The 21,454-nt window shown below is 39.1% G+C and overlaps 1 protein-coding gene across 2 annotated transcripts in view; it reads left to right on the top strand.

Annotated features, from left to right (window-relative positions):
- STARD9 (StAR related lipid transfer domain containing 9) overlaps positions 1–21,454 on the top strand; it is a 143,765-nt gene that overhangs the window by 73,374 nt on the left and 48,937 nt on the right. For both annotated transcript variants that reach the window (XR_013543923.1, XM_072986211.2), the window contains exons 15-20: positions 893–967; positions 2,011–2,190; positions 8,497–8,548; positions 12,717–12,854; positions 15,193–15,275; positions 18,773–18,879. Coding sequence is in view for 1 of the 2 variants with exons in the window: in XM_072986211.2 (XP_072842312.2) it covers positions 893–967; positions 2,011–2,190; positions 8,497–8,548; positions 12,717–12,854; positions 15,193–15,275; positions 18,773–18,879 (635 nt within the window). In the remaining variant the exon portion in view is untranslated. The remainder of the gene's footprint in view (positions 1–892; positions 968–2,010; positions 2,191–8,496; positions 8,549–12,716; positions 12,855–15,192; positions 15,276–18,772; positions 18,880–21,454) is intronic.

Raw genomic sequence — 21,454 nt, 5'->3', positions numbered from 1 at the left:
AGTATAAGGGGGAGAGACAGTGTCTCATGACTCAGCTTCAACACTGGCAGAGATAATGCCAGCGGGAGCACCAGTGCCAGTTCTCTGAGAGGCAGAAGAAGACAAGGGAAAGAGACTGCCATCATTGCCCTCTGTGCAGGCATATTGATCCACCTTGTTGCGGGCCTCACAGTTTGGGCCAGAACGGGGTGCCGCAGTAGGAAGGAGCAAACTGACAACCCTCTCAGTGAAATTAACTGGAGTGTTACAGGACTTGGCCTCTGAGTTGAGGGAAATGAAAGGAACTATCCTGAAGGAATCAGTTTGCCATTAGTTTATTCCCTATCCCAATTGTAATAAAATCTATTTGTATTGAATCACCTGTGGTTTCATCGCTGGATCTGTGGATGGGGGAAGGATCCCCTTGTGGAACTAGCTAGGGCCAGCAGAGCTCACAGAGGGTCACCTTGAGCTAGAGTTGAGTTGACAGTGCATAATTATGCTATACTTCATTAACAATATTTCAGTGAATGACACCTTGGTTCAGATGATTGGCCTATAGAAACAGAGATCTGGAATTATTTCGTAGTCTGTGTGACAAAGTGCTGCTGAGTCATATTACACAAAGATTTTCAGAGAACTGCATGAAAAATATGTGGTCTACTTGTCAAGTCCTGGGAGAGAAGATCTAGTCCATCTTGTGTTCATACATTTCAGGAAAGAAAAACCAGTTATATTTTTTCGCCCTCCCTTGACCATTAATTCATTGGTAGATAATGGACTGTCACATACATAGTATCATTCTGATGTTTCCTTTCATGTTTCCTTAACCTTACCTTCCTAAAATGTGATCACTTGTCTTCATTCTGAATGTGGAACATTACAGAGATCTGTCATTTTCTTTCCGCCTCAGAGGAATTCTAGTCCTTCATGGAGTGATGACAGAGAAGGAAATCTAACAGAACTAGTTCTTCAGAATGAAGTTAAGGTATGTATGCTCATAATTAATCCCACCACCTGTAGACTGGGGGTTTATAAACCTTTGCTATCTGTCACAGCATGCCACATACATTCTTCCAAAAAGCCTGTTCTAAAGTTCTCCACATATAGTGTCCCCCCTGAACACAGCTGCATGTACAATCCATTGTAAGGCACCCAGATCTCAAACTGAAGCTTATAGAAACAAGGAGCAGGTATTTCACTACTCCCACTACTGTGGCAAATGAAGTACAGTGGTGCCCCGCTAGACGCTTACCCTGCATGATGTCAAAATCGCTTAACAATGATGATGATTCCAATGGGGGAAATCCACATTATGTTGATTAAGAGCCTGCTTCGCGAACCGTTTGTTCACTATACGACGATTTTTCCAGTTCTGCAAAATGGCTTCCCTCCGCAAAATGGCTTCCCTCCCTTTGCCAAATGGCTACTTTCTGGACCCCTGCTTCGTAAGACAGTGATTTTTAACAGCTGATCGGCGGTTCTCTATGGGCAGTCTTCACTGGACGATGAGGTATTTCCCCATTGGAACGCATTGACCGGTTTTCAATGCATTCCAATGGGTTATTTTTTTTCGCTTGACAATGATTTCGCTTAACAGCGATTTTCCTGGAATGGATTATCATCGTCAAGCGGGGCACCACTGTATGACTCTCCTGTACCCAGCTGCATTGCACCACTACAAATGGCTGAGAATAATAATGCAGCTGCTCAGCTCAGTAGGCAGCCCAGTAGGGATCAGGTGACACAAGGGGCCAACAGCTCCCATAATGTTGTTAGCTCCCCCTTAGCCCCTGATATGAGTAATGCTTTGCTCTGGACATATTTCCCAGTCCAGCACTTTCTGCTAGTTTTAGCACTATGGAATCAATAGTTTACTTCCAGGTATGACCCTAACTGACAGACACTGTTTCTGTGCACATTTTATGGTTTTGCATTTCCTTGTGGTAAAAGAGAAGAAGGAGGATTGGTGGCATTTCCTTACATTTTTTAATAGGCACTGTTTTTCCCCTTCATTTACCATTTCCAAAGATTGAGCAGCTGACCAAAGACTGGACGGACAAGTGGATTAATAGAAAAGCCATCATGGAAGAATACAGTGTGGATATTAACAAGAAAAAAGCTGGAGTGGTGATAGACTCCAGTTTACCTCATTTAATGGCCATGGATGATGATATCCTTAGTACTGGAGTTGTACTTTATCATCTCAGGGTGAGATAGGATCTATGTATATGTTTTTTCCTTTCAGATGTTAATAACGATAATTATGTTGAATAACGAGAAATGGTTTGATCTGCTGTGCTTGCTTATCATGTGCACAAGTGTCTTGAAATGATGGGAAATTTTTAAATTGTGAAATTAGAGAAATTCATTGCAATTTTCTTTGGAAAAAAATTAACTCAGGATTGAGTGAATCTGAAATCTAGTATAATTCATCAGCATAAAATAAAATATTTTACTCCTAAATTTTACTAAATTTAAATTATAGTCTTAACAGCAGAAATGCTTAGTAAGTCGCAGCTACAGCTAACCTGTTAAATCAGTGGGGATTTGGTGAGTCAGCTCCTCTGTAAGGTCCATTAATTCAGTGGACCCACTCTAGTTCAGAGACCCAGTGTGGTATACAGACTAGGACCCAGGAGACCTGGGTTCAATGGAAACTAACTGCAGACATGCAACTGGTAAGGCCAGTCCCTAAATATCTCACTTACCTTATTGGGGTCATAATGAGCCAGTTCCAAGTTGATGGCACATAACAATAAACTCTAGTTCTAGTTCTTAGTACAGGATTTCCTGTGTTACTATGTTCCAGCCATATATATGCTAATTTTTCAGTGTCTGGACACTTTAATACATTATTATACATCACTTTAGTACACAGTGAGGTTAGTTTTATACTGTTATCATATTTCTACCTTATACACAGTGTGAAATACTATTGCTGGAGAGTTTATACTATTTTAAAAAGTACTCTGAAATGTAAATACTTAAGCAATTATGCTGAATGAAAAAGCGAAGAAGCAGAATTTTGTTTGAAGTTTTGTTTTTAAACTTCCTGCTGCACACTTTGATAATAGTATTATGTACTCTATGTATTATCTACAAGTATGTGATAGTGTTCTCTTTCATAAATCAGTAGCTGTTCATGGTCAGATGCATGGACAGGAAGTTATGTCCCTTTACTTAAAGATATTTAAAAGGTAGTAATTTTCTTTTGAAATGTGTTAGTTTATTTTAACAGAAAAATAATATATACCAAAAAAAAATGGTGTCACTGTTGCTGCCACAGTTTTGATGGAATTTATACTGGTTAATTTAATTTAATTTAATTTAATTTATATGTCTTCACAAAATATGTTGGAAGTAAGAATGTCTCCCTTTGCATTAATCCTACCAGTTGTCCTACTGAATGCAACATCATATTCTGGTAAATAAACATGCAACTTTATTAAAGATTTAGACCATTCCCTAGATATTCTTGGACTAAAACTCCTAGAAGTCTTCATCACTGGCTGTACTGGTTAAGATTTCTGGGAGATGTAGTCCAAGAACATATGTAGACCCAAGGTTGGGGATTACTGATCTATACATAGGTACCTGGAGAAAAACGCTGGAGGATACTCTCACCTGTAGATAACCAAAATACTGTATAAGCCAGAGTGGGAAATCACAATTAATCAGAAAAATGCAACAATACTAATAGAACTTCCTGTACCATTTAATAATGATTATCTTTATTTCAAGAGATTCAAGAATATAGGTTTAGTCTCTTTCTCCTTGATCTATGGATCTAAACTTGTATTTCAACTTCCTCGCATAATAATATCAACACTATAACAAAAGCTTGCAGGTTTTGTGTGTCATTTTCAGTAGAGCCAGGAGCTCTTTCTGTAATTTTCATTAAGGAGTCCAGTTCAGGAAGTGTGTGCAATACGTGTTTAATTCCTCTTGTTCCCTTTTCTTTCCTTTTTCTATTCTACCACTGTTTAAACTAACCTATGATTATCATCTCATTTCAGCCAGCAATAAGTACAGTGCCTGTTATTTCAGATGATGCCTGTAGATAGTTTATTCTCTTGTGGTATTTCTTAAACAGTAGTGAAAATTCAAGAATGTTGATACTGTACTAGCTTTTCTTTTATTAGAACTTTTTCATCATACATTGTGGCATATACAGACTTAATATAGTTTCTATTATTTGGGGCCAATGCAAGGTAATGTATTTGCCCAGATAAAATCCATTTCCCTAAGTGTCCCATGGATACAGAAAATTGACCTTTTTCCAAAATGCTTATTCTGTTTTTTGGTAGAAAAAAAGTAGAAGATATTGTGTGGTATATAAGCTCTGACAAGTTATAAACAATGTATTAGCGAAACATTGACAATTTCTAATTTTCATAACACCTGAAAAATGCAGAGGAAACCTTTATGTATACAAGAGGAAGCCTTGTGAACATGCTCAACAGCAGGTTTCTCATTAAGCTCTCTTGTCTATTTCATTTAAACTGCACTAACAACTTTGTAATTCTGTCTTTGCTTCTAGATGCTGCCTTTTCTTTTCTTTATGCTATGCTTTCTTTAGGTTCATGTCTATAACCTTCACCTCAAGAGTAAGAAGGTAAAATTATGTTTTGCTTTTACATAGTCACAGTGCTGCCTTGGTGTCTTGAATTAATGCTGGAAGAAGAAAAGTGGGCTTCAAGGCATATTGTATGGCAGGTGCATTTGATTCTTCATTGTACTAGTGGTCTACCATGTGAGGATTACCCTTTTCCCCTGAAAATAAGCCCTAACCTGAAAATAAGTCCTAGTAGGATTTTTCAGAATGCTCATAATATAAGCCCTACCCCCAAAAATAAGCCCCAGTTAAGTGAAGCCCCACCCTCCACTATTGTGCAGCAACCAAAAGAAGATGACATGACTTTATTTGGATAAATGTAGATTGTTGTACATGAAAAAAATTAAACATCCCCTGAAAATAAGCCCGAATGCGTTTTTTGAAGCAAAAATTAATATAAAACCCTGTCTTATATTCTGGGAAACAGGGTATGAATGGTAGTAGTGCTGTGGAAGCAGGATTTATAGAAATTCTCTTGTGATCCACAAAATTTCTTTAGGAGAAAATATGATTAAATTTTTTTCTCAGAAAAGTTTACATCTTTATTGGCATTAAGTGTATGTCCCTTGACTCCAATTTCATTTTCTTCATTAATTTGCAATCATAATTGAGGCCTCATGCCACTGGTTACACTTAGACCTTGTGCCGGCCCTATTATTATTTATACTGTATTATTATTTATTTGATTTATACCCTGCCTATCTGGGCGACTCGTCCACAATTTATTTTGTTTGTATATTTATTTATGTATTTAAAATATTTTAACTCCACTTTTCTCCTAAAAAAGCACCCAAGGTGGCTTACTTCATTAAAAACACAATATTAAAAGCTGAAAATAGCAAATTGTTCAAATAATAAAGAATAATTAATAACATTATGTTAAAATATTAGTTAAAAGCATTACAAAAAAAAAAACCAGATTTGGAAGCTGCAAATATAAGCCATCCCATTTATTGTCTCCTAGACAGTCAGTCAATAAGGAAAGTCTTCCTGAAGAGAAAAGGTCTTTGAACTAATTTGTCAAAACCAGCACTTTGAATTGTGCAGATTGGCAGCCCGGACAGCTGCTGTAACAGGGGTTGTTATGTCATCTTTGTAACTAGCCCCAGTTAACAATCTGACTGCAGCATTTTGGACCCACTGAAGTTTCCAAACTCTTTCCAAAGGCAGCCCCATGTAGAACATGTTACAGTAATTGAGCCAGAATTTAACTAATGTGTGTGTCACTGTGGCCAGGTCAGACCTTTCCGAGAATAGGAGCTGCTCGTGCACTCCTGGCCACCTCTGAAACGTGGATGTCCAGGCTCTGAGACGAATCCAGGAAAAACCCCAAGATATGCATCTGTGTTTTCAGAGGGAGTGTAACCCCATCCAGCATAGGCTGGATCCCTATTCCTTGATCTGCCTTTTGACTGACCAGGGACACCTCTGTCTTGTCTGGACTAAGTTTCAGTTTATTCGCCCTCATCCAGTCCATTACTGTCACCAGGCACTGATCTACAGCTGAAATAGCTCCTTTGGGTTTTGATGGAAATGAAAGTGTTGTGTGTAATTTCCATAAAGGTGACGGAGAACCCCAAAACTCCAGACAACCTCTTCCAGATGTTAAATAGCATTGCGGACAAAACAACCCTGAGGGATCCCACAGGTCAATAGCCAGGGGTGTCAAACAAGAGTTCCCCAGCACTACCTTCTGAGTTCTCTGCCAGATTACATGCAGTATGAACATGTGCACTGTTCTCTGTCTCTCAGTTAAGGATAATTGCCTCCTTTGGCAGGTGAAGACCGCCCAGTATTTTTTTGCATACCCAGGTGTTTCCAGTTTTGTTTTTTTTTTAAATCCCCCCTGGTTTGTGGCTGGCTTACTGATTGTCAGAGAACCATTTCCTGTGTTGTAGGGAATGACAACCTTCTAAAAGTAATAACATTCAGTTGGGATACTGCCAATGAATGCAGAAAAACCATTCCAGACCAGACCCTTTCCTCTTTTAATGCAATTAATCCTTTTCTCATTATGGGGTTTTTTTTTGTGCAATGCAATACACATGAACAAGATCAGCCCTACCGGAACAAAATGCAAGGTGGATGTCCTCCACCACCCATGCCATACACCAAAACCCATTGGACTGGCAGTCTTCAGTTTGTGATGAAATACCATCCTCCATCTGACAATTTAAAAATAATCTAAACAATTAAACAATCCTTAATTGTTTCTAGGAACAATTCTTAAAGGGCACAGGGCTAGCTGTGTGATACACACAGCTCTTTGCTCCAAGAGATGGGAACAGCCAGGACTCAGAAGGAATGGGCCGGGAAAGGGGCTGTTATCACTGCTGACTACTCTAGTGTCTCTTGCTTAATATCCTCCTTAATGGTAGGGTCAGCCTTGCTTTTACTCACTCATCATTGTTGCACTTAAACTGTGTTTTTTCATACTGCCTATTCTTATTTCTTGTACCTGCAGGAGTATTTTTATTTTTTTCATTATTTTTAAACCTGTCCTTTGTTGAAGACATGGTTTCTTTATACTTTTTCAAAAGCCCATATAGAATATTTGTATGCAGATTAATACAGCAATGAAAAATCACCTTACATGCCAAATTATTATTATTATTTTGAGTTGAAATGCCTGATGTGAAAATATAGGTATCAGATATGGCACTAGTCTGGTAATATTAAACTTGCAGTGTGGAGCAGGATGTAATTTTGGAACCTTGTAGTTTATTGCATATATTCAAAGTCTGTGTCTGTCTTTTGGGGGGGGTGGGTAGAAATTCCTTGCCTTCTATTGTATTGTTAGAAGCATCTTTCATGTTTATTCAGATAGTGAATACATCTTGGAAAGTGAAGTGTTTCAATAGAATATTGGAATATTTTCTGCTTTCTTATATAACATTTAGCATTACATTCCAGCTCAGAGCAAGCCAAAAGTGCATCTGAAACCAAATGCTGGGATTTGAGAAATCTTTTTAAACATGAATTTTGGTAGCAGGACACTTGTCGTTGCAGCTTAAAGAAAGCTCTTTTCATTGTCCAGGCTTGTAGAAAGGAAACTTCTCTCTCCTCCAGACCAATTGAAAACTGGCAATGAGTGAATTCTAGGATATTTTCTGATCATACTGGAATTCCAGTGTATTAAGGTGAAGGTTACCAGCAGGGTTAAATTTAAAACTGAAGATATGTCCTGTATTTCCTGAACATTCTAAGAATCAAATTCCAGCCCCTGCCCATGACCAGAAACTGACTACCAGAATATGTTGCTATGTTGCTTGCTATCATAGTTCAACAAAAAATGGCATGGATCAATTTTGACCCAATATATTACATTGTCTTGGACCAAAACATAAATCAAAGGCAAAATGAAGTAGATTTGGGGGTTTGCTTATTTATTTGTTTGTTTAAAAACAAAAAACCGCAAACTTCACAAGTTGTTGAAACCGAAGTACAATGTTGACCACTCTTCTGGTGATAATACAGTAAAGTAACTACTCTGTATATCTAATTTTCTGTGAATTCTGCTGCAAAACATGACTCTGGGAGGCTAATGTGTCCTATCTGAATCATTGAGGGTTAATTATGTCATCTGTAAGAATTATTTTTCCAGATTAAAGACATCAGACATATTTGCACTGTCAAATATAAACAGTGATAATGGTGAAAATTGGTTGAAATACATACTACCTAGAATTACTCCTTCCACAATAAATTATTTGATTAAGATCTTTTGCTTTGAGTAAATAACTAATGACTACAGAATTGCCCTGGCACCACGAGAATTCTCAAAAACTAAAGATAAAATTTGCACACAGATTTCTCTCACATGTGTGTAAAGCTTGTGTATATGTACCACACCTTTTAAAAAAATAACTTCATTTACTGTAGTTGTTTCAATATTGTAGGAAGGAGCAACCAAAATTGGAAGAAGTGATTCAAACCAGGAACAGGATATAGGTAAGACTTTCAAGAAAGGAGAGAAAAAACAGCAAGATAGTGTAGAGAAACTGTGAAAAGTGGAACAATCTTACGTTCTCTGCCATCTTAGAAAAGCCAACATTAATCAGAAGCCTATGTTTTTATTTCCCTCATAAGATTTTGAAAGTAATTTTTTCTGATGTTTTTGTGAAATGTCAATTAAGTCTGTCCAGTACCATAACTTTATGCTTATAACAGATAGAAAGCTCTGGTGTGCTCTATTTAAAATCTTTGATTTTCATTTTATTTTAATTTGATTTGCAAGCTGCTTTGTGAAATCTTTTTTGTGAGTTTTAAAAGTATATTAGTGTCAAGGCTTGGCACCAGTTTGAGATCAGCAAGAGCCAGGAATTAGGACCCAAACAGTAGTTAGGACTGTAAAGCAAACCAGCTAACAAGTTCAAGAATCAAGTCAAAACTCAGGACTATAATTAAGTACATAAAGACCTTCTTACTGGAATTCAGGAAGACTCTGTAGCTTAAGTGAAGCTCAATAAAAAGCCCTTTCATATTTCTTCTGGTACATGAAGATTCAGCAACCTGGGTCATTGTGTACATTCAGTAATAAGACAGGGGCTGAAGGCATTTTCAGTCACCTGTTCTGTTAATGTTGGTTGATTAATAAGAATGAGGATATTTTCTTTTACTTTTTAGTTTGATTCTTTGGTTTGTTTATATCATGTAATAATCTGTCCCAGGTAATGATCTCACTAGGTTGGGCAAGGTCTATAAGCTTTATACATAAATACATTTTTAAAAAATGCTTCCTGTGATTCAGTCCATGGGGACTTGCATGTATTCAGAGGCCCTGACAAGTAGACATAACTTTCTGGGATAGTAGACCAGCATCTTAGGTAGCCTTGTTAAAACTGGCAAGTACAGTATATGCACAGTTAGTTTGATGTACTTGTAGTGCTGAACCGAACTCTCATGCTCCCCTCAGCATTTGGGGATGTGTGGAAAGAGGAAGTTTCCCCAAACTCTTAACTGTCTTTTGGGGCTTGGGGAGTATTGTTACATTGTAAGGGAGGGAGGCCTCACTATTTCAAAGGAGATGGCCACCCAAGAGTGGTGATGGTGTTTTCTTAGCAGCTCAAGTGTACAAAATGCAGCAATGTGATCACTTTCAAAATTCAGTAATGTTACCAATATTCCCAGCATGCTATAGCGCTGTTCCCAGCAAATGGTCGTCTGCATTGGTCAAAAGAGATAGGCATATTTTTATATCAACAGTTAGTTCCTGGGATTAATCCTATTTTGTGATCTGGCATTAGTTTCATTCCCATTTTGTATTAAAACAGCTTTCAACGTAGGCAGTTTATAGCATTTTTACCATAGTACAGTTATGAATAGACTAGTACAGCTGCACAAGTGCCTTCAGAATTATTTTTTTAAAAAACCAACTTATTAAACTGGGTGTATTCAGGAAGAAAATGTAAATGCTCTGTAGCAAAGTCTTCAAAAGTATCTCTATGATGCCTGCATTACTAGCTGCATAATAGGGACTTGTCAATTTATACTGTGTGGGAATCACATAAATTGTTATAAAATTTTACAAATTAATACTCAGTAATAAGAATGAATTATAAATATTTGTCTTTATTAATATTTGTATTTGAGAGTACAGTTTTGTGCCAGTTTTAAAAATTAGAGGAATTAGGCTTTCAATAGGGGACGTGGTGGCGCTGCGGGCTAAACCGCAGAAGGCTGTGCTGCAGGGTCAAAAGACCAAGCAGTCGTAAGATCGAATCCATGCAATGGAGTGAGCTCCCGTTGCTTGTCCCAGCTCCCGCCAACCTAGCGGTTCGAAAGCATGTGAATGCAAGTAGATCAATAGGAACCACTTTGGTGGGAAGGTAACAGCATTCCGTGTCTAAGTCGCACTGGCCATGTGACCACGGAAGATTGTCTTCGGACAAAACGCTGGCTCTATGGCTTGGAAACGGGGATGAGCACCGCCGCCTAGAGTCGAACACGACTGGACAAAAATTGTCAAGGGGAACCTTTACCTTTACCTTAGGCTTTCAATGGTCAATAGTTTTTGGGAAAATTAAATATGGAGCTTGATTGGGAAATATAGACTGTGTAAAATGCAGGAAGCTGGAATTTAAAATGTATTATACTGCTCAGATATAGAAGTTACTTGAAGGGGAACATTTTCCAAGTCAAGCTATCTTGGCAGGTAGCTGAGTCAACCTATAGCTATCTGGACAAGTCAACATAGCTTACCCACGGGAAAGCCAAAGTTTGGTGTTAATTTTTTTTTCTTTAAAGAACATGGAAGTGTATAAAACAGAGATTTCCATCATGTTGAGAAGCACATCTCCAAAACAGACAGCTACCTGGTTTTCACAAACAGGGGAGATATCTCTGCTGGAAAAATATTGGATGAGAAATATCTAATGCAATGTGACTTATTTGCAAATACAGTGGGGCCTCGACTTACGAGCGTCCCTACTTATGAAAATTTTGAGTTACAAAAAGTTCTGGCTGCAAAATTTTGCTTCTACTTTTGGTGGGAGCTTCGACCTACGAAAACAAAAAGGCAGGGGGAAAGGGCGGGAAATTCAAACTGTTGGTGGTGAAGAGGCTGCTTCTTCGCCCCCACGGTTAGGAAAAGGGAGGCGAATCCTCCCGGGCTTCCAACACTGCCCTGACCGCCATGCCGCTTTGGAAGCCTAGGAAGCTGGCACGCGGTGTGGCGGTCAGGGTGGCTTTGGAAGCCCAGGAAGCCAGCACCCGGCAGGAGGCAGTGGGGACAGGAGGCAGAGGGCAGGGGGGTGGGAAGCAGAGGTCAGTGGGGACGGGAGGCAGAGGGCAGCGGGGACGGCTTTGGAAGCCCATGAAGCCGAAAGCCATCTCGACCGCTGCACCGGGTGCCAGCTTCCCAGGCTTCCAAAGCCACCCCGACCGCCACACTGGGTGCTGGTGCTTTGGAAGCCCAGGAAACCTCCGCAGCATATTTTTGCATTTGTTTTGTTTTTTTGCAGCCCCAGAAGCTTGCAGTGTTTTACAGTAATTTTTGTGACTTTTTTCCCTTTGGCTGGAATGGATTAAATGGTTTTCAGTGCATTCCTATGGGAAATGGTGCTCTGACTTACAAAATTTTTGAGTTATGGCCACCATTCCAATACGGATTAATTTCATAAGTAGAGGCACCACTGTAACAATTGTACTGCAATAGAGCTTCTTTTTAAATGACTGAATGAGAGTTATCTAAGAAAATAGCTTTTTATTATAGACAATTTATCTGCTTTGTATTTTGAATCATTGAGCTTCACCTATATGGCGCCTAAAACTTTTAATAAAACCAAAGTTTCTTTTCTAACATAGAAATATTATTTATGCATATGAACTAGAAAAATATCTAATAGAAGGCTGTGATTTTTAAACTATGTACTCATGTAATTTTTATATACAGTGGTGCCTCGCTTAGCGACGTTAATCCGTTCCAGGAAAAACGTTGCTAAGCGATTTTAAAAAGCCCATAGAAACACATTAAAACGTGTTTAATGTGTTCCTATGGGCTTAAAAACTGACCTTATGCGAAGATCCTCCATAGGGGCGGCCATTTTCGGTGCCTCTAAAGCGAGGCAAAACAGCAGGTGGCCATTTTTTTTATCCGGCAGCCATTTTGGAACCGCCAATCAACTGTGCAAAAAGGGTCGCTTTGCCATGATCGCTTCCCCGCGATCATCGCAAAGCGATTTTTCCCCAAAGAGGCCATCGCTAAGCGATCGCTCTGGCGATGGCCAAAACCCCATCACTAAGCAATTTCATCGCTCAACGGAGCGATTGCTAAGCGAGGCACCACTGTATATTCCAAGTATATTTTATATTTTTGGCTTTTCTTTTAAAGAAAAGGATTCATTTTTGAACTTTTAAAGACAAAATTATTGCAAGGTATCCAGATTATTGCAAGGTATCCAGGAATGAAGATTTGAAACAAAAAAGGTACAATATCTTCTGAGACCATAAATAAATTCCTTTTTGATATGTGCAGAGGATACAAATCTATGGGTCATCCATAAAGAGCCTGTTTATCGGGAGCTTTATAGGAGACATTCAGATTTTCCTCTGTGGAGACTGACACAATGAAGGTCAATAATTAAGAAAAAAGGAAAAAAGAAATCAATATATTTTGCAGTTTTGCAGGGCGAGTGGATTAAAAGGGAACATTGTGTTGTGGAGAACCAGCATGGGATTGTGACCCTACGGCCTCTTCAGGGAGCACATTGTATTGTGAACGGTCATGAAGTCACAGTTCCAATCCGTCTGTCACAAGGTAACTTCTATATTATTGCTTTTACAGAATTGCTATCCTTAGCCACAACTCTTACTCTGTTTCTCCAAAAATAAGACAGAGTCTTATATTAATTTTTGCTCAAAAAACACATTAAGGCTTATTTTCAGGGGTTTTTTTTTCATGTACTGTATAACAATCGGCATTTATGCAGATACAGTCATGTCATCTTCTTCTGGTTGCTGCACAATGGTGGAGGATGGGGTCTCACTTAACTGGGGCTTATTTTGGGGGGTAGGGCTTATATTATGAGCATCCTGAAAAATCCTACTAGGGCTTATTTTCAGGTAGGTCTTATTTTCAGGGAAACAGGGTAGGTATGGTAAAACTGGGAATGGGATTCCCAAGGACATCCTTTTGATTTCATTAAGACTTAGTTTTGTCCTTTTGAGCCTATTACTGCAAATCTTTTATTGTTACAGTGATCTATGAGTGCAGTTATTACTACATTTGTGTTACTGAAAGGAAAATTAGGTTGTGAAATAACTTTTCTTACCCAAAACCATCTTCCAAATGAAGAGCTGAACTGGAACTTGAACTGGTTCATGATGAACAATGTTTTCTTCTATGTTGTACTGGTTATATATTTCATTTATTTATTTATTTGATTTCTACCCCGTCCATCTAGACCAAAGGTCTACTCTGAGTGGCATTTTATACTTTGCTCATAAAAAATAATATAATTGAAAATCTCTGTATTTTGAGTATAGTATTAAGTGAAGTCGAGTAATACTTTGAAGCTGTGGTTTAAAGTCAAAAGGTAGGTAGGCAAAAAAGCCCATAATATTCTTGAACTTTTGGATTCATCTTGACTCATTTCAATTAACTTCCAAGATGAAAGCTAAAACAGAAATAGAAATGTGTTCACTGCTAGTGTGATATGTTTTATTAATAACATCTGGGTTTCCTTTTTATTAGTATTTGTATCATTGCATTTTATAAGGTAATGTATAGTAATGGATGACAATGCTGAACAGCTCTTTGGAGGTCTCACATACTTTGTAGACACCGTTAGTGTCATCATAAGACAGAATGGACTCGGCAACACAACACACACGTGTATCAAATTTAGAGAGCACTTTAATTCATTCATGGATATAGATCAGCTGTTTTTGCAACACTGTGTTTAATTCTAGGTGTACCTGTAGAAAAAAAGACATTGTATGGCCCTTTGTGCAGTTCATGCACGAATGAGAAGAAAACAATCAAAATGGTAATGAGATTTGGATGCCTTCCATCTGAGGAAAAGGCTAAAGTGTTTCAGGTTTTTTTTGTAAATGAAAAAATGGAAAGGAAACATGAAGTTTATAAAATAATGCATGCTATATAAAGAGTGATTAAATTTTTATTTTATTTTTTTATTTTTTGCTAAAAGATCTAATAAAGGCAAAAAGAAGTACATCCTCATACAATGCCTTACAGTTTGACTTGTTTTCTCTGAATGGTCACTTGCCGCATCAGATGCATCTGATGAAATGTGCTGTTGTTCACAGATGATTACGCCAGATAAAACTTACCAAAAAAATTTGTTGGTTTTAGTGCAATAGACTAAGAGAGTTACTTTCCCCAATTCATATAGCATGTAATTAATTTATGGAGTTCACTGGAGTGGATGTGGTGATAAGTCAAGATCCAACAGTACACTTTGGCATCCAGTGTCATTAGAATTAGAATTCTCTTTCTGCAACTCTAGTGGGGCGAAAAAACCCTGCTCCAGTAGGTTCTCCAGCCCTACAGATCATGACTTTGGGATTAACATGAGGTTGCAGGGGTGGGGAGTAGGGGAGAGTTGCCAGTTTTGGGAGAAGCAGCAGGTTCCAGAATAAGTGCAGCTTTGAATTCTATCTACAGGGGCCATTGGCTTAGGTGGCATTAAAAATAATTTGCAGTGGATGTCTAACAGTTGTGAGAGATACTGAACTAGATCCTCCATGTTTAGAGGCAAAATGTGCCTTGACAAGAAGGGAAATGGTTGTCTTCAAATCCTACTTGTTGGTTTCCTGGGTGCAAACCTTTGTTTTTCTTTATTCTTTTTTTTTCTTGTAACATTTCCTTTTTAAGAGGAGCTCAGGTAATGCCAAATTTAGATATAAAATAACTCTTATTTACAAGGATACCTCTAGAATTTTTTAACTATAACAATGAAATCATGCTTACAGAGACCTGTGGTAATTTAGAAGTTTAGTGTTATATTCAGAAATACTGTTTTTGCAATACAATGTGCAATGAATATTTATAAGAAGCCAAATATTTGCAGAACAGTTTAAATAACTGCCTTTTTCTCATTTAGCTGTTTTTACTTCTTTTTTCTTTCTTTTAGGAGCTTTTATTATTTTGGGCCAGACTCACAAATTTAGGTTTAACCATCCCACTGAGGCTGCCATTTTAAGACAAAGACGATCAGTAAGTTAGAGTGTGTTATATTTTCCCCCTTTTGTTCCTTCATTGCTTACTAATGCTTACATTCTAATTGCTTATGTTACTCTTTTGTAGAAATAAAAATAAGGGGAAACTTTTTTCATTGCTGTATTATTCTAAAGCAGGGGTGTCCAGCCTTTCACCTTCCCTGGGCCGCATTAGAAGATGAAAATTTGGTTTGGGCCGCACATAAAATAACAGTAACGATACCTGGCCAGCTGCAACAAGGTCGCTAGTGGCCCATCGCCCAGCGCTGCTTGGGGCTACTGCTGCCACTGCTGCTACTCCTCCTGCTGCTGCGGCAGCTTGCCTTCTCCTCCTCCACCTCCACCTCCAGTGCCCAGGCATTTACCTTCCTTTGCTGCAGAGAAGCCCTTTTGCTCACCAAGGAATTGAAAAGGAACCACCAAAGCGAGGAGGAGGTGGGGGAAGAGGGCTGGTAGGCCCCAACAAGCCGGATTTAAAGAGACAGCAGTTTCTTCCACCTTCTGCCTCCTCCGCGTTCCTCGGGTTCAGCAACCCAAGCGTGGAGAAGGGGTAGCTGAGCGTCCAGCCACAATCCTCCGCTGGAGCAGGCAGGGAGCAGGTTTCAAGCGAGCATGGGTTTGACTCCCTGTGCACACTCCCCCTCCCTCCCTCAGGCAGGCAAGCAGAACTCATCCTGCAATCAAGCTGCCGCTTGGATCATGCGAGGGACCCCTCGGCTGGAGACAGAGCCTGGGAAATTCAAATGCCCTCCCCCACTGGGATCCTGCTTCCTGCTGCCGTGTCTCTCTGTGCTGTTGGCTTCCCAGCCTGGCTGGAAAGCTAGCACCATGGAGCGACCCCACGGGTGGAGACAGAGCCCGGGAAATTCAAATGCCCTCCCCCACCAGGCTCCTGCCTCCTGCTGCCGTGTCTCTCCGTGCTGCTGGCTTTCCAGCCTGGCTGGAAAGTCAGCACCACAGAGCGACCCCACGGGTGGAGACAGAGCCCGGGAAATTCAAATGCCCTCCCCCACTGGGATCCTGCTTCCTGCTGCCGTGTCTCTCTGTGCTGTTGGCTTCCCAGCCTGGCTGGAAAGTCAGCACCACAGAGCGACCCCACGGGTGGAGACAGAGCCCGGGAAATTCAAATGCCCTCCCCCACCTCCTGCCTCCTGCTGCCGTGTTTCTCCATGCTCCTGGCTTCCCAAGTAGAAACTCCAAAGTTTCTACTTACACTCAGCCTTTTGCCAGCCAAATCCAGCCCCAATGAAGGCAGCAACCACGGTTGCGTCAGTCTCCCCTCTGGACTCCGACCTGCAGCGGGCTGCTTTTCTCCCCGCTGGGCCGGAAAACCCAAAGCCTGCCAACTGGACGGACAAACTACCGGGCTGACTTCCTCCCTCACTCCGGGCAGCAACGATGTTGAGCGGCTCAGCTACCCGTTTCCACCCCCCAGGCGCTGAGTTGGCTGTTGAGCTGCGGGGCGGATTTGGCACTAAGGTTCCAGAGTTTGAGGCTGGCTTTTTCCCGCTCGACACACACACACTCCGTGGGCGGGCGGGCAGCTCCTCCCTCTCCGCCTTTCCCTCGCTGTGTCTTTCCAGCTCAGGCTGACTGTCCTGCTGCACTACAGCTTTCTGGCACCAGGAGTTGCTGCTCTGCCTGCCTCCTCTTTTTTGCTTCCTTGCTCACCCACTCACACACTTTCCTCTTCACCAGGAAAGAGGCCGGGTAGCAGAACTGGAACGCTAGCACAGCATTTTGGGAGGTGCGGGACCTTCACTGGGCCACATTAGGAGCCGACCTGGGCCGCATGTGGCCTGTGGGCCGTGGGTTGGACAAGCCTGTTCTGAAGCATGACAAAAAAGAGAATGCTGGAGATTTGCTGTTGTATATAGTAGCTCTTCATTCCAACAGCCATGATTTCCTTCAAGATAACCTGGTTATGAGGGGGCTTGGAATACTGTTTTACAGTGGTTTTGATCCTTCTGAGCTAATCAGTTTCAGTATGTAGTACAATGGAATGCCTGTTCTGTTCCCGATATCTTTTCCCATAGGGCTTTCTATAAGAAACTGCTAGGAAAGTTTATCCAGGGATTTAAGTCTTCGGTATCACCAATAAATAAATGGCATCTTCTCACTCAATTTCTCCTTTACATCAGAATCTAATTCTGAACTAATTCATGGAGTCAGCAATGAATGGATAAGGGCAACAAAACTGACATTTAATCCTGGCAAGATAGGGACATTGCTCTTCACTAGAATGCCTTATCCCAAAACAGGGATTCAACCTCTGTTGAATCAGTGTTGGGAAATTTCAGTGTATCTGAAATACAATGGTTAGATTGCTGACTTGAACACTATTGGGAGCACATTACTCCACTGTCAAAGGAAGAACAGCCAAAGAAATGCACAGCATAATATCACATTTGTTGTGGTTCTCATGGAATCTGGCTCACTCCCCTGGAAAGCCTGTTGAACATAGCCTGATTAGAGCTCTGAAGTAATGCTAAACTTTGCTGTTATTTATTATTATTTATTTATTTATTATTTTATTTATGTTATGATTTATTTTTAAACATTGTATAGTCCCAACTTTTGTCCACTATCTGTTTAACATTTCCCTGTGGTGTTTTGTGCTTTACATTTAGCTATTTTATTCTAAATGGTTGTACTATTTTGACTATTGACTTGATAATACTTTGAATATGTTTTTGGTGCTGCTTTTTAATCTGTTTTTTTTTAGTATGCCATTTGTTTTATCCTCTTTAGTATTTGTATACTTACTGTTTTTAAGTGTAAATATTGTCTTTTAGTGATGTAAGCCATCTTGGTTTCTTTTAGAGAGAAAGGAAGGGTCAGAATACTTTAATTAAATAAATACACTCTCCAATGACAAAGATATAAATGATATAATTAATGGACTGTAGTGGGCAGCAGACAGCTTGGTGATGGCATACTGTTGAGTACTATGCCACCCACACACCTATTCTTACAGCTTCAACATAGAAACACAGACAAAATCTGAATGTGGTGTCATGAAAAGAACACTGTGTTACAGGATGTTCTCCAGCAAATGCTGAAATAACACTGGAATTTGCAGAAAGTAATAGTTTTCCTGTGCCTTCATGTTCCTTTCTTTCATAGCTGCACATAACTTGTTCCTAGCAGATTTCATTTGGGAACAGTGGGAAAATCCTGAACATAATACGATAAATCTTGACCTGCCTATATCTAGACATCATTAATGAAATTGCTGTGTATGCAATGTTTGTCATTGGTCTGCCATTAGTATCATACTCTTTAGTACTCTCTTTGATTAACAGCAGATTTATTATAAGGCTGTCTAGGACATTAAGATGGCATGTAAGACTTATGTTTCAGCTATACAGACCTTAAGCTCTTTACAACAGGAACTATATTGTATAGTAAAGATTAGCAGAAGTAAAGGAAGCCATTTTACTCCTGTTGTTTTTTTAATCTTCCTTGCCATCATTTCTTCTTCTTTTTAAATAGATCAATGAGACCTGTTCTGTAGTGAGTTGTAAATCTCTTGAATGGCTAGATTTGGATGGAGGCCTTTCTTCCCTTTCTTACGACTTTTACCCAGCTGAAACAGAAAGGTAATTTAATAAATATATGACTGAGCAAAAATGTCATTTATCTGCATCTGTGTTTTTCCCCCCTTTTCCAAAACAGCTGGTCTTGTGTACACCTCATTCTAGATCCAAACCTAATACCCATAATTAGTATAGCTGGCTAATTTTTCGTATGAACATCAGTAAATTATTTTGTAGAACAAGGACATTGTCTGTTTCCCACATACTTCTAGGTCTGATTTTTGTTTACCCTTTCTTCAGAAGATAAATAAAAATAAATAGTAAATAAAATTGTTTTATGCTAATGTCAAAACATGCATATCATGTAAGTAATCTTCTTATGTATTAAATTAAAATATGGCAGCTAGTTAAAAGTAACCATAGCTACCTGACTCCACTGCCATTACAGGACTGCTTTGATGTCATTCTAAACACCAAGAATAGAAATCAGAATAAAAGAGAGTAACTTTGGTAAATATTCTATAAATCTTCAGATTGTGTAGTGGTTTAGTCATGTCTGACTCTTCGTGACCGCCCGGCCCTCCTGCCTTCCCCTGCCAAATCCTCAGATTATGTTAGTGTAAACATTTATTAAATAAATGAAATATAAATGTAATAATGAAAAATAAAAAATATGTATCTCCTTCTTGATGCAGGTCATCTGATAGGAAAGTGGATTATTTCTCTATTGAAACAGTAATCTGTTTAATCAGTTGACTCTGGGGGAATAGAGACTCATTTATCTTGTCCACATCAGTTGGTTGACAGGCAGAGAGGGAGAAATAGAACTCTTAAGAGATTGCTTTATTATGTCTGACGTTAGAAATGGATTGATGATACATTATTTTCAACATTGTCATCATCAGACAAGAAAATCTTAAAATAGAACAACCAGGTCTATTCTTATCTTTTGCCTCTCTTTACCACTTATCAGAAGGCGAGCTCTATTCTTCTGCATTACTATGATCTTAACAGTCTAGTTTCTAACTTTCTAACTGGGATCTCACCAGTTTGCCTGCTGAGGAATTCGTAAATACCTACTGTCATCCATTCCAGGTTGTTTGAAACCCAACCCTTTTGGTACCCAGAAACTGGGACAGTATTCCAGTTTGAGATTTGACCAAAGCCACACATGAAAAGCACTACTCAAAACTCTCTTTTAAAAGTGCTTTAAGAGAACTATTGCTAGTTGAAGCTATTTTTTGCATTCAGAAACGTGTTTTGTTATATTCCATGTCTGATCCTGTGCAGCTGCCGTAGTCATCTGCTGTGGTGTATTACACTGATGTTATGGTGTGTTATTGAGAACAGTCTCCTGATTGGATAGATGTACTAGAGAGGAGATGTGTTGGAGGAAAATGCAAATCAGTGGCTGGTCTTGTTAACTTAGACTGTTGACTGTTTTAAATACCAGCCTTCAGTGCAAGGATACCTTCAGCGTCATTAGTAGTTATTTTTATCCTTATTTCTCTTGTTCAAATCTGAAAACTAAATAAATAAAACATACCTAATACAAAATATCCCAGCAAGAAGAAATACATTTTCTCATGTAGCTCAAGGCTTTTTTTGTTTTTTGTTATTTTTAAACAAAGTATACTGTGCTTTTAAGGCATAGCTTCATCTCTTTTGCTGGAGTTTTATTTTCTGAGCCTCAGTGTATGATTGCAGCAAAGGACTCATCTTCCTTACAACCTCTTGCTGCCATAGCTACTGAAAACTGCATTATGCAGTAGAAGCCACTAGATTCTGCATCAGCCTTAGAGGTGCTTTGAGAAGAGAGGAAGGAGTCACACAATATGATTCCAGGAAGCTGATAACAAAACAGCCTAGAGAAAATGTGATTTTGCAGAAGGCTGATTTTGTCTTCTAACTGCAAAGGTAATTGGGGGGGGGGAGAGAAGATGAAACATAATGCAGTTGTTTTTATAATTCTGGAACTGTTCCTAATTTTTTTTGTTTCATTCGATTTAAGGTCAATGATATTTTTTAAAAAAATTATCATGCTATCTGCTGTGTCTTAATTCTACTTTTGTCATAATGCCATTAATAATCATTATATCACGTGTGATGTATTATTGTATTCCTCAAACGCTGTTTTCTCTCCTGATCCAATTTTTTTCAGTTTGGCTTTATATATCTCATTCTAAGAGAAAAGTCAGGTTTACAGAAGCAGAACTGATTTTTAATCTGTCTTTCCAAGGGTGAAGTCATTTTATTTTCTAGTAATTCTGCATTACCTGTTTGAATTTGGAAGGAAGGATATCTGATAAGTTATTTTATGTTTTGAATGGTATTCCTTGATAACTAAAATACAGTGATTTAATCATATCTGCAACACACTGAAGTTGTACCGGTAGTGGATGACAGTGTTTCTGTGCATTAGTAAAACAGCCGTTTGTGAGAAAAATTGGATGTAGAGGCCTGCTTTTATAATGTGAGTTAATTTTTTTAAAATTTATCTTGACATTTCTCTTTGCATAGAGTGTTTGGGATGGGGAAAATAGCTGTTGTAGCATCTGATTTCTACTACTGCCATTTCTCCTTAATGTTACTTTGTCACTGGTTATCTATAAGCCTAGCAAGTTATATATCATAGAAT

The sequence above is a fragment of the Pogona vitticeps genome, chromosome 1 (assembly GCF_051106095.1).
Source record: "Pogona vitticeps strain Pit_001003342236 chromosome 1, PviZW2.1, whole genome shotgun sequence".
In the NCBI taxonomy this organism is placed as follows: domain Eukaryota; kingdom Metazoa; phylum Chordata; class Lepidosauria; order Squamata; family Agamidae; genus Pogona; species Pogona vitticeps.
This window is presented reverse-complemented; position numbering and strand designations above follow the sequence as displayed.